At 35.0% G+C, this 10,986-nt stretch overlaps 2 protein-coding genes across 2 annotated transcripts; one reads left to right on the top strand and one right to left on the bottom strand.

Annotated features, from left to right (window-relative positions):
• The first annotated feature begins 843 nt into the window (after positions 1-843).
• Positions 844-6,979, top strand: LOC120337989 (BBSome complex member BBS5-like). The gene is made up of 8 exons (XM_039405904.2): positions 844-1,203; positions 2,101-2,249; positions 2,681-2,730; positions 3,102-3,226; positions 3,774-3,858; positions 4,336-4,482; positions 5,002-5,202; positions 5,979-6,979. The coding sequence occupies exons 1-8, from the start codon at positions 1,154-1,156 to the stop codon at positions 6,198-6,200; spliced, it is 1,029 nt and encodes a 342-aa protein (XP_039261838.1). The 5' UTR covers positions 844-1,153; the 3' UTR covers positions 6,201-6,979.
• Positions 6,980-7,087: 108 nt separating this feature from the next.
• Positions 7,088-9,363, bottom strand: LOC120337990 (uncharacterized). The gene is made up of 3 exons (XM_039405905.2): positions 9,222-9,363; positions 8,629-8,781; positions 7,088-8,090 (listed from the first exon to the last, which is right to left on the bottom strand). The coding sequence occupies exons 1-3, from the start codon at positions 9,278-9,280 to the stop codon at positions 7,856-7,858; spliced, it is 447 nt and encodes a 148-aa protein (XP_039261839.1). The 5' UTR covers positions 9,281-9,363; the 3' UTR covers positions 7,088-7,855.
• Positions 9,364-10,986: the final 1,623 nt, after the last annotated feature.

Below are 10,986 nucleotides of genomic sequence, written 5' to 3'. Positions count from 1 at the left end.
TTTCCGTCATTTATTCTAATATATACTACTAGACGCACAATATTTATGTATGACAAAAATAAAAATATATTTGATCAATTATTCAGCAAATTTAGTTTGGAAAACAAACTTTTTTTAATTTGTTACGTCCACCTTGTTCATAAAATTGAAGAATATACGGTATGTTTGGTATTATATATGGCCAAGTCGAAACGTGCTTCTACTGTTCTGCTATAATGAAATCGAATCTATAAGATTTTTGATTTTTCCCCATTGTGTTGTGTCGAATGTGTCGAGGTGATGCTGCCTTTATTGGAGGTTTTCGTGAAATGAACGTCTTATTCGACGGAAATTCAGTCATTTTAAACAACTCCCAAAGCATGTAATTCTGTAATGTACTGTTACAGTCGTTTTAGCTTGTTTACTATATATTAACAAGATGAGCAGTGTAGTTAAATGATTGTTTTGCTTCATTTGTTATTGTAAAATAATCAAAATATACACTTTCTTTCTAAAATGATTGGGAGCATTTTTTTTTACGCGTTGGTATTTTTTGCAATTTTTTGCTGCTAGCTTTACAGAGGTAAACGGTTCAAAAGTTCCGCGGTGTTGTGACTCGTCGCTCGAGGCGCAGTTCTTACCACTTCATGGCAGCTCCTGTCACGAACGTAGCACGCCGTCTCCGGCCATGGTTTTATGGCGCCATAACCGGTATATTTACAAATTCATATACCATATTTTAGTTTATCCTCATTTAACTGTATCCATTAGAAAAACGTTCCAACCATTGGTTCCAACTCACCCAATATTTATCACCATCAACAGATCAGGGGCAGCCCTGCTTTCATTGTTGACTTAACAAGGTATCAATGCTGCTATTACAGCCGACCCCTGCTGTGGTTACGGCAGCAAAATTGGTGGTATTCGATTTGCTGCCGTAACGACGGCAGCTCGATATTGGTTTGTGGCAGCTGAAAAGTCAGTCGCCGTGTGTTTGGTCTTAGCGGCCGTGGTTTGGAAATCCCGCAATGGTTTTGCGGCAGCTCCAGACGCCACAAAATACTTGAAACTGTACTTGTTTCGCTCTGTCGCTACGTAATCATTGCATTCATTTGCATGATAAGGCAACGACCTTCATTTATGCTAACAGTTGCCGCTGTATTTAAAATTCAAAATGACAGGACTGTGGGAAGACAGAGATATTAGATTTGATGTTAGCATGCAGTGAGTTATTTTTTTTATTTTAAACATCAATAAATTAATATCTAATTCTGTAATTAATTAGCCTAGGCTACTTGTTATTATTTTTATTATTCTGATGACTGTTATTTGGTTTTGGTTGACGAAAAAATAAATCTTTCTCTCTCTATCTAAATCCACCTTATAGATACTGAGGTAACTAACTTATATCAAAGCAGAAGTACCGGTATACAGGTAACTTATATAAGATTTATTCATTTATATTCAGATATTAGCAAATGTCTGAATGTGAAATTTGCCATATCAAAACTCTTGCTCAAATTGCAGAAAAAAATTGATTTTTATTTGTGAAAATAACTGAATAATAGACTACCGGTATACAGGTACATGCAGATATGTGAGTTGTTGCATCCGAAACAAATAAATGGTCAACTACTCCAGTACATCCTTCCATATATGACATGAACTGATAACAAAACGAGAGTTTGTGTCTTGCTAAAGAATTAAGCCATCTCATCCCTTTTCGGGTGTAGTGTAGTTTCGTATCTAAAGAACTTCTGGTGGGCGTAGCATAACAATGTCAATCCTAACCCCCACCTGACTGCGTCATCTGAAAATTATGTCACTACTGCGTCACAGTGGCGTAATAAGGCCTTTAAACTATACAAACTGTCATCCAAGACGCGCACACTATTTCTCCCATTTTCCTTTCACGTCGCAACGATCCCATTATGCTACACCCACTAGAAGTACGTAAGGTACCAAACAACACGAGACCCCATTTTTTCTCACTCCTGGGATAAATAAGACGCTAATCCTATTATATGTTCGCACTTTGTAAGAAATGCCAGTTATTGGATATACGAAAAAAATGTTGTGATTTACGCCTTTTAATTTTTATTATTGCCTCCATACTCACAGACAAATGAAAATGAGACCCGGTGAAGTTCTGATTGAAATATTCCCAAGTGTTGAAGATGCAAAAGGCAACAGTGGGGAGAGAGGAAAACTTCTTGTTACTAATTTGAGATTAATCTGGCATTCTGTTACTTTACCCCGAGTTAATTTATGTGAGTATATTGAAGAAAGAAATGCAGTTTATATAGAAACAACAGTTTGATTTAAAACATGTTTTTCAAAATTTTCACATTTAATGTGAAATGAGCCTAAGATGTTTTCACTAATTATTCTCAGTTGTAACAATAATGTTCGTAAAACATATTATAGTTGTATTTTGTTGATATTCTAATTGGTCTTTAATAAATCAATTTAATAATATTTGAAATTTTTGTATGGTGACTCGACTTCATTGATGGTGCGGTGCTCATGGAATGTACAAATTAATTGAAATTGAAATTTTTTTGGTAACTAATTTTGGTTTACTAAACTAAAACTAATATATCTTATTTTATATTTCCAAATTTCATACAGAATATATTAGTAATTTAATTATTTTATATTGATTTATTTTGTTGTCAATCCATCTTTATTCCTTATTCAGCCATCGGATACAATTGTATGCAAAATGTGACTTCCCGAAAAACTTCATCAGTAAGTATTCTAAGTGGATGCTGAGCTAAAATAGTATTTCACATATAATTTGATCTTGTTAATCAACAAGACAGAATTTATCATTTTTCATTTGTATACATAAGATGACAGAACTAGAAAATGTTGCAAAGTAATTTAGGTATAGAAATGTTTCATTTATTTGATTTATAAGTATGTGATAAACAGTGAAGACTGAGAGATGGATATTGATATGTTGCATGGTTATATTTAAATAACTTGAAGTAATAACCTCAACCTTTTTACTTGATGAATTCAATCACATAGGATAAGTAAAATGAGAAGTAATGTTTTTCCACTGGTTATAATTCATTATAATTAGTATTGTAATCATTTATCAAATTCATTTACAGAAACTTCGAGGCCCAACAGAAGCATTGTTCATTCCTGCTAAAAGTTCAACCAAATATGAATTTGTTTTTACGACTGATTCTAATAACACATCAAAGATGTTAACAACAGTAATATCTATATATAAGTAAGAAGATTTTTGGATTGTTTGCTTTATTGCAGTGGTTCTCAACCTGTGTTACGTGTACCACTAGTGGTACGCGAGAGCTTTTCAGGTGGTACGCGAGCAGATTTGAATTATTGCAACAATTAACCTTTCAGTTGGCTAAAATATGCTGGCAACGCTTTATCTTCCTTACTGTATGTGTTCGCTGAACAGCGTTTATGTATGTTTCCCAGAGCATCAGTTTCTTTGTTTAGTGAATATAAATTTGTGATCTAAACATTTTTGATAAAGTTTGTGCCAAAACTCTTTATTCTGGATTAATGAGGAAGAATAGAATGATATTGTTTATTCCAAATGAAAGGATGGTTTGATAACAATAATTTTTTTTATGCAAACTGAATTCTGTGGTTGATGATTACTATTTCCTGGAGCTTGGTTGTCTTTACTTTCAAATCTACAATGCTATTGGCATTAAACGCATCTATTACAGTTATTTCATTTCGATTCAACATTAGTAAATAGGTGTGTATCATATTAATAAAATTGATCTCATTTTTGTGAATTTCAGAGCTTATGAAACTTCAAAATTATATAGAGATTTAAAGCTGCGAGGAGCTTTGATAGAAAATAAGCAATTAAGGATGTTACCCGAGGTAAGTAATCGTGTGATAGTATCTGTTGCTGAGTGACTTTCCTGAGATTATTTGAAAGTAGATGTTTAGAATACAAACAAACTCATTGCAGTAGGATATTTATATTTATCTCGGATGAGAAGAAAGCCAACTAAATCATATGCCTTACCACGACCCTCTCAATCGTTTACTAGTCCATGTCAGGTATGGGATTAGTTGGCCATTTTTATTTCAGATGCATGACTTGATGGTGGAGGAAGCTTTAACTAACCAGCGGTTATGTGAACCACCCTACGGTGGCGTGTGTCCAGTTATCTTCTCGCACATAATTATCTTCCACTGAATTGGAACCAGCAAATGCAGGGTGATCAGAGTTGTGATAGCAAGAGTATTCCAAACACTTTGTATGTATGATTGCCAGCCACCTGGCTGACTGTTATATAGGTTTATTTAAGGAACACAACAATTGTTCATCTTATATATTTTTCAAATTTTCAGGAGCAAGTATACAATACTGTGAATGGTGCATGGAATTTGTCAAGTGACCAAGGAAATCTAGGAACCTTTTTCATTACAAATATTCGAGTAGTTTGGGTTGCAAATATGAATGAAAGTTTTAATGTCAGCATTCCATATCTTCAAATTGTGAGTACTTTCGATTTCATTTAACAGGGAATCTGGATCCTGGGGATTTTTGAACCAAAGTTACATTTTCCGTATCCTGAACCTCCATTCGGTCAATGTCCTTTTCTGTAACCACATTCAAGATTACCAATCCAAAAGCAACTTTTGTAAAGTTGGCTTGTGTACTAATTAAGTTCATTGCAGCAATTTAATATTTATCCTGAGGAAGAGGGAAACAGATGAGACAGCTCAATGATATGGCGTACCAAGGCCTGTTGTCCGGTTACCAGTCCATGTAGTATTGAAGTAGTTGCCAGTTATTTGTTTCAGATCCATGGACTTGATGGTGGACTTACGATTACATGAACAACTCTACGACAGGAAATAGTTGAGCAATTATCTCACACATAATTAATCCCACCCAGTCATTTGAACCAACGAACCCATACATGGTAATCAGTGGTGGGATGGCAAGCGTATTACTCTACCCGGATCCTTAATCTTCCTATCAGATCATAATTTGAGAACTATTCCTTACAGTCCAACATCAAGATACGAGACTCTAAGTTTGGTTATGCGATGGTGATCGAGACATCGTGGCAAAGTGGGAACTACGTTCTCGGTTTTCGTATCGATCCACTTGAAAAATTACAGCAATCTGCAAAAGAAATTCAGAGTTTGCATAAAGTTTATTCAGCAAGTCCAATATTCGGAGTCAGCTTTCAGAGATCAGAGGATCTTGTGAGTAAAATAAATTTTTTCACTTCAACAAGACAAAAATCTGCCCCAGCAATTACTTTTGGTAAGGTTATAGATATTGTCGTTTTGTATTTCTGCATAATAGGTTGGTTTTGGTTTGAACTTTTATAATATTTCGTGTCTTTAATCATTCACAGAGGTATATTCATCCATACATATTGCTGCATTTATCGTTCATCATTTCCCCATGATAGTCCATGCATCTGGACCATTCCCATATGCTAACCTGAAATATCATCGGACAAAAGACAAAGGTTTGCCATGTGATTTGGCCGCCTTATTGGCTTTATTCTAATAAATATGAAAACCAATTACCTACTTCTATTCAAAAACAGAAATTTCTATATTTATAAATGGGTTTGTTGAATTTATCATACCTTTATAAGGTGGATTAACTGTGTGCAGGACTGTGGATATCATCTGCTGCCTCTCAAGTTTGGATACGGCAAGCAGATACTCATTCTTGATGCATGAACTGCAAACCGTAATAGAACTAGTATCCACCACCTGTTTTATTTAAACATGCATGTAGGATAATCAGAAACCGATATTACTACTGCACTGACTCTTAGAATGTATGCCAAGAAAATCAGCGAAAGATAGGTAAAGAATTGAAGGGTCAGGACATTGAGAACATGGTTGTCAACTCCTCCCAAGACATCCCAGTTTGTACGATTGTGGCAGTTAACGCATAAAAATTCACTGTGCCAAATTTTTATGTGCTAACCATAGTTTAAATATATTTTATCTAATCACAGGGAGATGAAAGTGAAGAAATGTATGCAACAATACAACAGCCTGTCATGGAAGATGCAGAAATAGATACAACTATCCAATCAGATGCTTGTGTAGCATATTATGCTGATGGTGTAACTGGTGAAGAAAATCATGAACCACCTGTATTCTCTGAAGAACTTGGTCTTGCTATTGAGCCTTTAAAACCTGGATACACAATAGAAAGCTTATGGAAAGTTTTGTAATCACTTAGTCAGAGTTGCTAATGTTGAACGAAGTGTTCAGCCTAGCCGGTGGCTTACAATTTTTTGGTTCAAGCCGAATTGTGTTTGCTAATTTTTGCTATTAGTATATTAGATTTTGTTCTATGAATAATTTGAAACACCATGTTCTAAGCCTTTTCTTTGAGAACAACTACTACTAGATATTTAACGCACTTCTCGCAACAAACTTGATTGCTGAATTATGCATTCTATACAAATGAAATAGAATATTTTTACAGACCATTTGCGAATTGTGCTGCTGAGTCATAGTCCATCTATTGATAAGGGATTATAGACAGGTAATGATTGGGCTTTTAGTGTTAAGGAATCACAAGCTAAATTTAGAACTACTTCTTCAAATATGTTTGCATGTCGAATAAGTATATTTTAAAAAAAGGTTGTTTGCCTCTATTGCACTTATTTATTGCACATTTACGTAGGTGTTGTCTGTAACTGAAAAAAGAACTCAATTTTTGTGTAGGTGTAATAAAAAATTCTGTGGGTGACCCGATGCAACTCGCATTTCAGTGCTGTTAAATGCTATGAAAAAACGTTTGGTGTGATTTCGTGGGGGAATATCTTTACCGCTTGTTACAGCTCATTGTTCATAAATCTTTTAAAATGTACATTGTATTACTCTATCACAAACACACACTGTTTCCTTTAGTTCAATTCATATACTTAGTGTCTACTTTAATCGTGTACATTGTTGATATATATTTTTAGAATAAACTTCTGTCCGTAACAACAATTGTTTGAAATTTGTTTGGAACCTCGTGTAAAACAAGTAGGGGTATATATGGAATTTACTTGTATGTATTGAGAATTGCCGCCCTATCCGGTAAGTTGAGGCTCTTGCTGACTAATGAAATGGCGATCAGTTAATTTTTAATGATGTAAGATTGAATCTAACTTAATTTTCTATGATCAGGCATCAGATTGTACAAAAAGTCATTTATTCACAAAAGTGCAGAATGCCTGAAAAACAATAAACAAAACCACGCAATCTGTGGTGAATCGATCATATATTTCCTTTATCGATTTACGCAAAATATTATACAAAAAATATACGATCGTGCGTTTTGTATGAAAGATACACGACAAATAAACTGCCTAAAACCTGTTTCGGGTCGAAAAATATAATACTGGATGTTAATAAATTAAAAAGTCGATGCATAATAGTTACAATGTTATAGTTTCACATCAGAGAACCCTAGTTCTTTTTGCATGCGTTCGTTCACATGTTTAAGGTGTGAACATTCTTGTTGGCTCTTCTGATAGGAGTTTTTGTGATTATAAATTTTTCAATCGTTTGGTTTTAATTCTGATTGCAGGCTTACAAGGCTATTGTAACTCATCTCCGGGAAAAACAAGGTATTCAGTGCTACTTTACCGCGATGTCTACTGCCATGTGTAGCATACACAGGTGCAACAAATAAAGTGTTTATCCCTAAAATAAATGTATGGAAATGTGTGATGTCCACGAGGGAGGGATAATACAGCGGTAGACCTCACGCTAAAGTATCTATATATATTTTTAGATGATGAATGAATGCTTTGACAAATGAAAATGTATCGCAATCGTTTTTTGGATTCAATATTAACGGAGACAGTTTAACAGCCCAAAAAATATTATCTCAATTGTCATTTTGGGTTGTAATTATGTGAAGTAATTTACAAACAGCTCGGAGTGATCCTCGATTTTGTCCAAGATAAATTTTTATGGCGGCAATCATGTTGCGACGATTGTCTTCGCCTATATTTTTTAGTCCATCCAATTCCATTCGCCAGAAATCTTGAGTCGTGCGCGAGAACTCCTCCGCGCTCTTTCGTTTCTGGTCTAACCTATAAATTCTCTCCGCCATTTCTTTTCTGTAAAAGTTAACAGTAGATCAAGAAGAGAATAAATAATATTGCAAAATAATTATGGAAGACTTTTACATAGTGTGAGAGGGTAACTAGCTGTTCTAGTCGTGGCGCATAGCTGGCGTTCTAGTATGAAAACAATTTACGAATGGCTTCGCGGAACAACCTGCGTCGGCGTCCAGCACATAATAAAGATCATACCACACGTGGCCAACCACCGGTGATTTGAGGATCCGAATAAATACGGAATGTACTTAAGTATAAGTGATAACACTCCGGAGCATGGTGAAACGACATTAAAATATATTTTTACTTCATTCGTTGGCCACGAAGTATACTGATGGTTCTTCTTGCTAAATTGTTGTTGTTTTTATTAGTCTTGTTGGAATAGCCTAATTAGTTTGTTGATATAAAAAAAAAATCGAATTCAAACTTAAACGGCATATAACAACACTCTTTCCGACTTTCCATAATTTTGAATATCATACAACAACCAAAATTAAACTCAAATAATTTATTTCAAACTAATACAATATAGTAGTACCTCAACGCTGGTACATCGCTATAGTACATTCTTCTTCCGCTCGCTGTTCTCGGTTGTGGCAAGTGTACAAATGGAAGTTTGGGTAGGTGGGTACTACCTTCACGAGGTGGTCGTACAAACTTCTTTTCTTCGGGTTTCGATGCAGCGTATTCTCTGAATAAAAGTATGCCAAACAATTTAACCACCAACACTCCAAACAAGGCTGTGAAATTGTATCACTGCGAAAGTATGACTGCCAGAGTCATTTTTCATGTTTTGGAGTAGTGTATCCTTAACCTATTGCTTGATCTATCATCTTATTCATTAGATTGTTGATTTTAATCGTTAAACTCGGTAAAATGTTGATGAAGAGACCTAGTTGGAAAGTATAGAGCATTTAACGAAACACCGCGATGAATATAAGGCAATGCAAAGCGTTTCTTGACAGAATGCAATAAAGTTTATTTTTAATTCCATAACAAGACTTTGCCATTTATAATTTGTAATTTTTTCAATTTTGTGTGCAACATCCTTTCGTTAACCTTTATGTTATTTTCTACCATTGCACAATAATATTTCTGATATTCAGTTTCTTATAATAATATTAAACCTACACTTCTACAGTACTTCCAACGGTTGCGGCAAGAGCCTTGCCCTCAACTTCACTCGTCATGATATTACGCTATACGTGTTCCGTAGAGTAATCAGCGACTTGCTGCTTTTCATAAGCAATAATTATCTTTAACAAATAATCTGTAAAAATTCAAGATTGATTAAAAAAAAAAAAAAATTTCGCGTTTCTTGAAAGAAGGAGAGACGATGTTATTGATGGCTTGTTGCAATAAAAAAGTTTGTCATATTATTGAGCTGAAATTCTTTTCCCCCAGGATATATATATATGAAATATTTTACCATAATGACAACGACGAAACTAACTTAACGACCCCCATAACAGGGGTTTCTCAATGATGCACTCTGCAAAGTGATGCGCAACATTGAATACTATTCAAGATATTGTAGCCTATATTAAAATCAGTAAACTAAAGTAATCGTGTTCGTTTTAATACAGTATCACACATAGTTGAATTTAGTTTCTAGTTATACGTCTAACACTCAATGACTATACCAATGTAAATATTATTACACTATGGGAATAAAATTAGGACTGGTGTGTGCGAGAGACAAAAAGAGATTGAACTCGCTGTGTACCAGTATAAAACTTTTTCACACTTTTCTTTGAAAAACGACGGCATAGTACATATAACTGCTTGCACTAATAGTATCACACTCTCCGGCTCCTGCATTGATCTCCAAAACATTTTGCATCAAAATATTATCATATCGACTATAGCTTAGTTACACGGATTCGTATGCGGGTCCTCAGCCATCTAGAGGCATTGTAATCTGATGGGTATCACTTTACTCCCTTCATTATAACAAACACAAGAAGCAAGTCACTCTTATTATTTGTGTGTATTCTATAATAGAATTATATTATTTCAAAGGCATTTAAACCATTGTTGGTCCAGTATCGTTTACAATGTATTCTAAACAGACGTTGTACAAATGCCAATGTGTGGCATCCTTTGTTCTGTTCATGACATCATTCAATTGGATGATGAAGGCCCGTTGATAACTCGAAGAAGAAAACAGGCATTTCTATAAAACTTGCATGTTCATTAGTAAGATGCGCTCTTTCCCGGAGGGTTTGAAAATTTAATTTTGTAGAATTGAGTTGATGTATAAAAAGATGTGTTCGAAATATGTTAACATGAATCCAACCATTCAAAAGCAAAAATAAACATCTTCAGTACATCGATTGTTCTGTTTCCATTATGCGTAATGAATAAAGTAGTGATATTGGTATATTATACTAATCGTATTAATAATTAACAGTCACAGATGTATGTATCCACAGAAATCTAGGAATATGCTACAAATTTTCATTTTTTTTTCTAAATTCCTACGGGGCCCGTATTCTACCCAAAAGTTCGTGCTAAGTGTTAGGAAATAGAAATACGCTCGCCACCGCACCTCTGAATACTCTGCGTTGGTTAGCAGGTTCGAATCCCATGCGGGGATAGTTACCGTATGTTCGGGAGGATTGCTGGACTCCTCGCCGCCGTTGTGGTGGTTTACGTAACCGCTGGTTGGTTACGGCTTCCTCCACCATCAAGTCCATCCTTCCGAAAAACAAATAGGGCCTAACTAACGAATCCCGTACCCGTCAAGAAATGGTAACCGGGCGCGAGACCGTGGTTCGCCATATGGTTAATCTGTCAAACATACATCCAGATGTCTTTTCAATATCTACATGTTTTTCGGAAATTTTCTCAAAGCACACATGCAGGCGCAGAAATAAATGATATCGATTACGGG

Source organism: Styela clava, chromosome 10, assembly GCF_964204865.1.
Source record: "Styela clava chromosome 10, kaStyClav1.hap1.2, whole genome shotgun sequence".
NCBI classification, from domain to species: domain Eukaryota; kingdom Metazoa; phylum Chordata; class Ascidiacea; order Stolidobranchia; family Styelidae; genus Styela; species Styela clava.
Note: the sequence above shows the minus strand (reverse complement) of the source record. Positions and strands in the feature narration are given on the sequence as shown.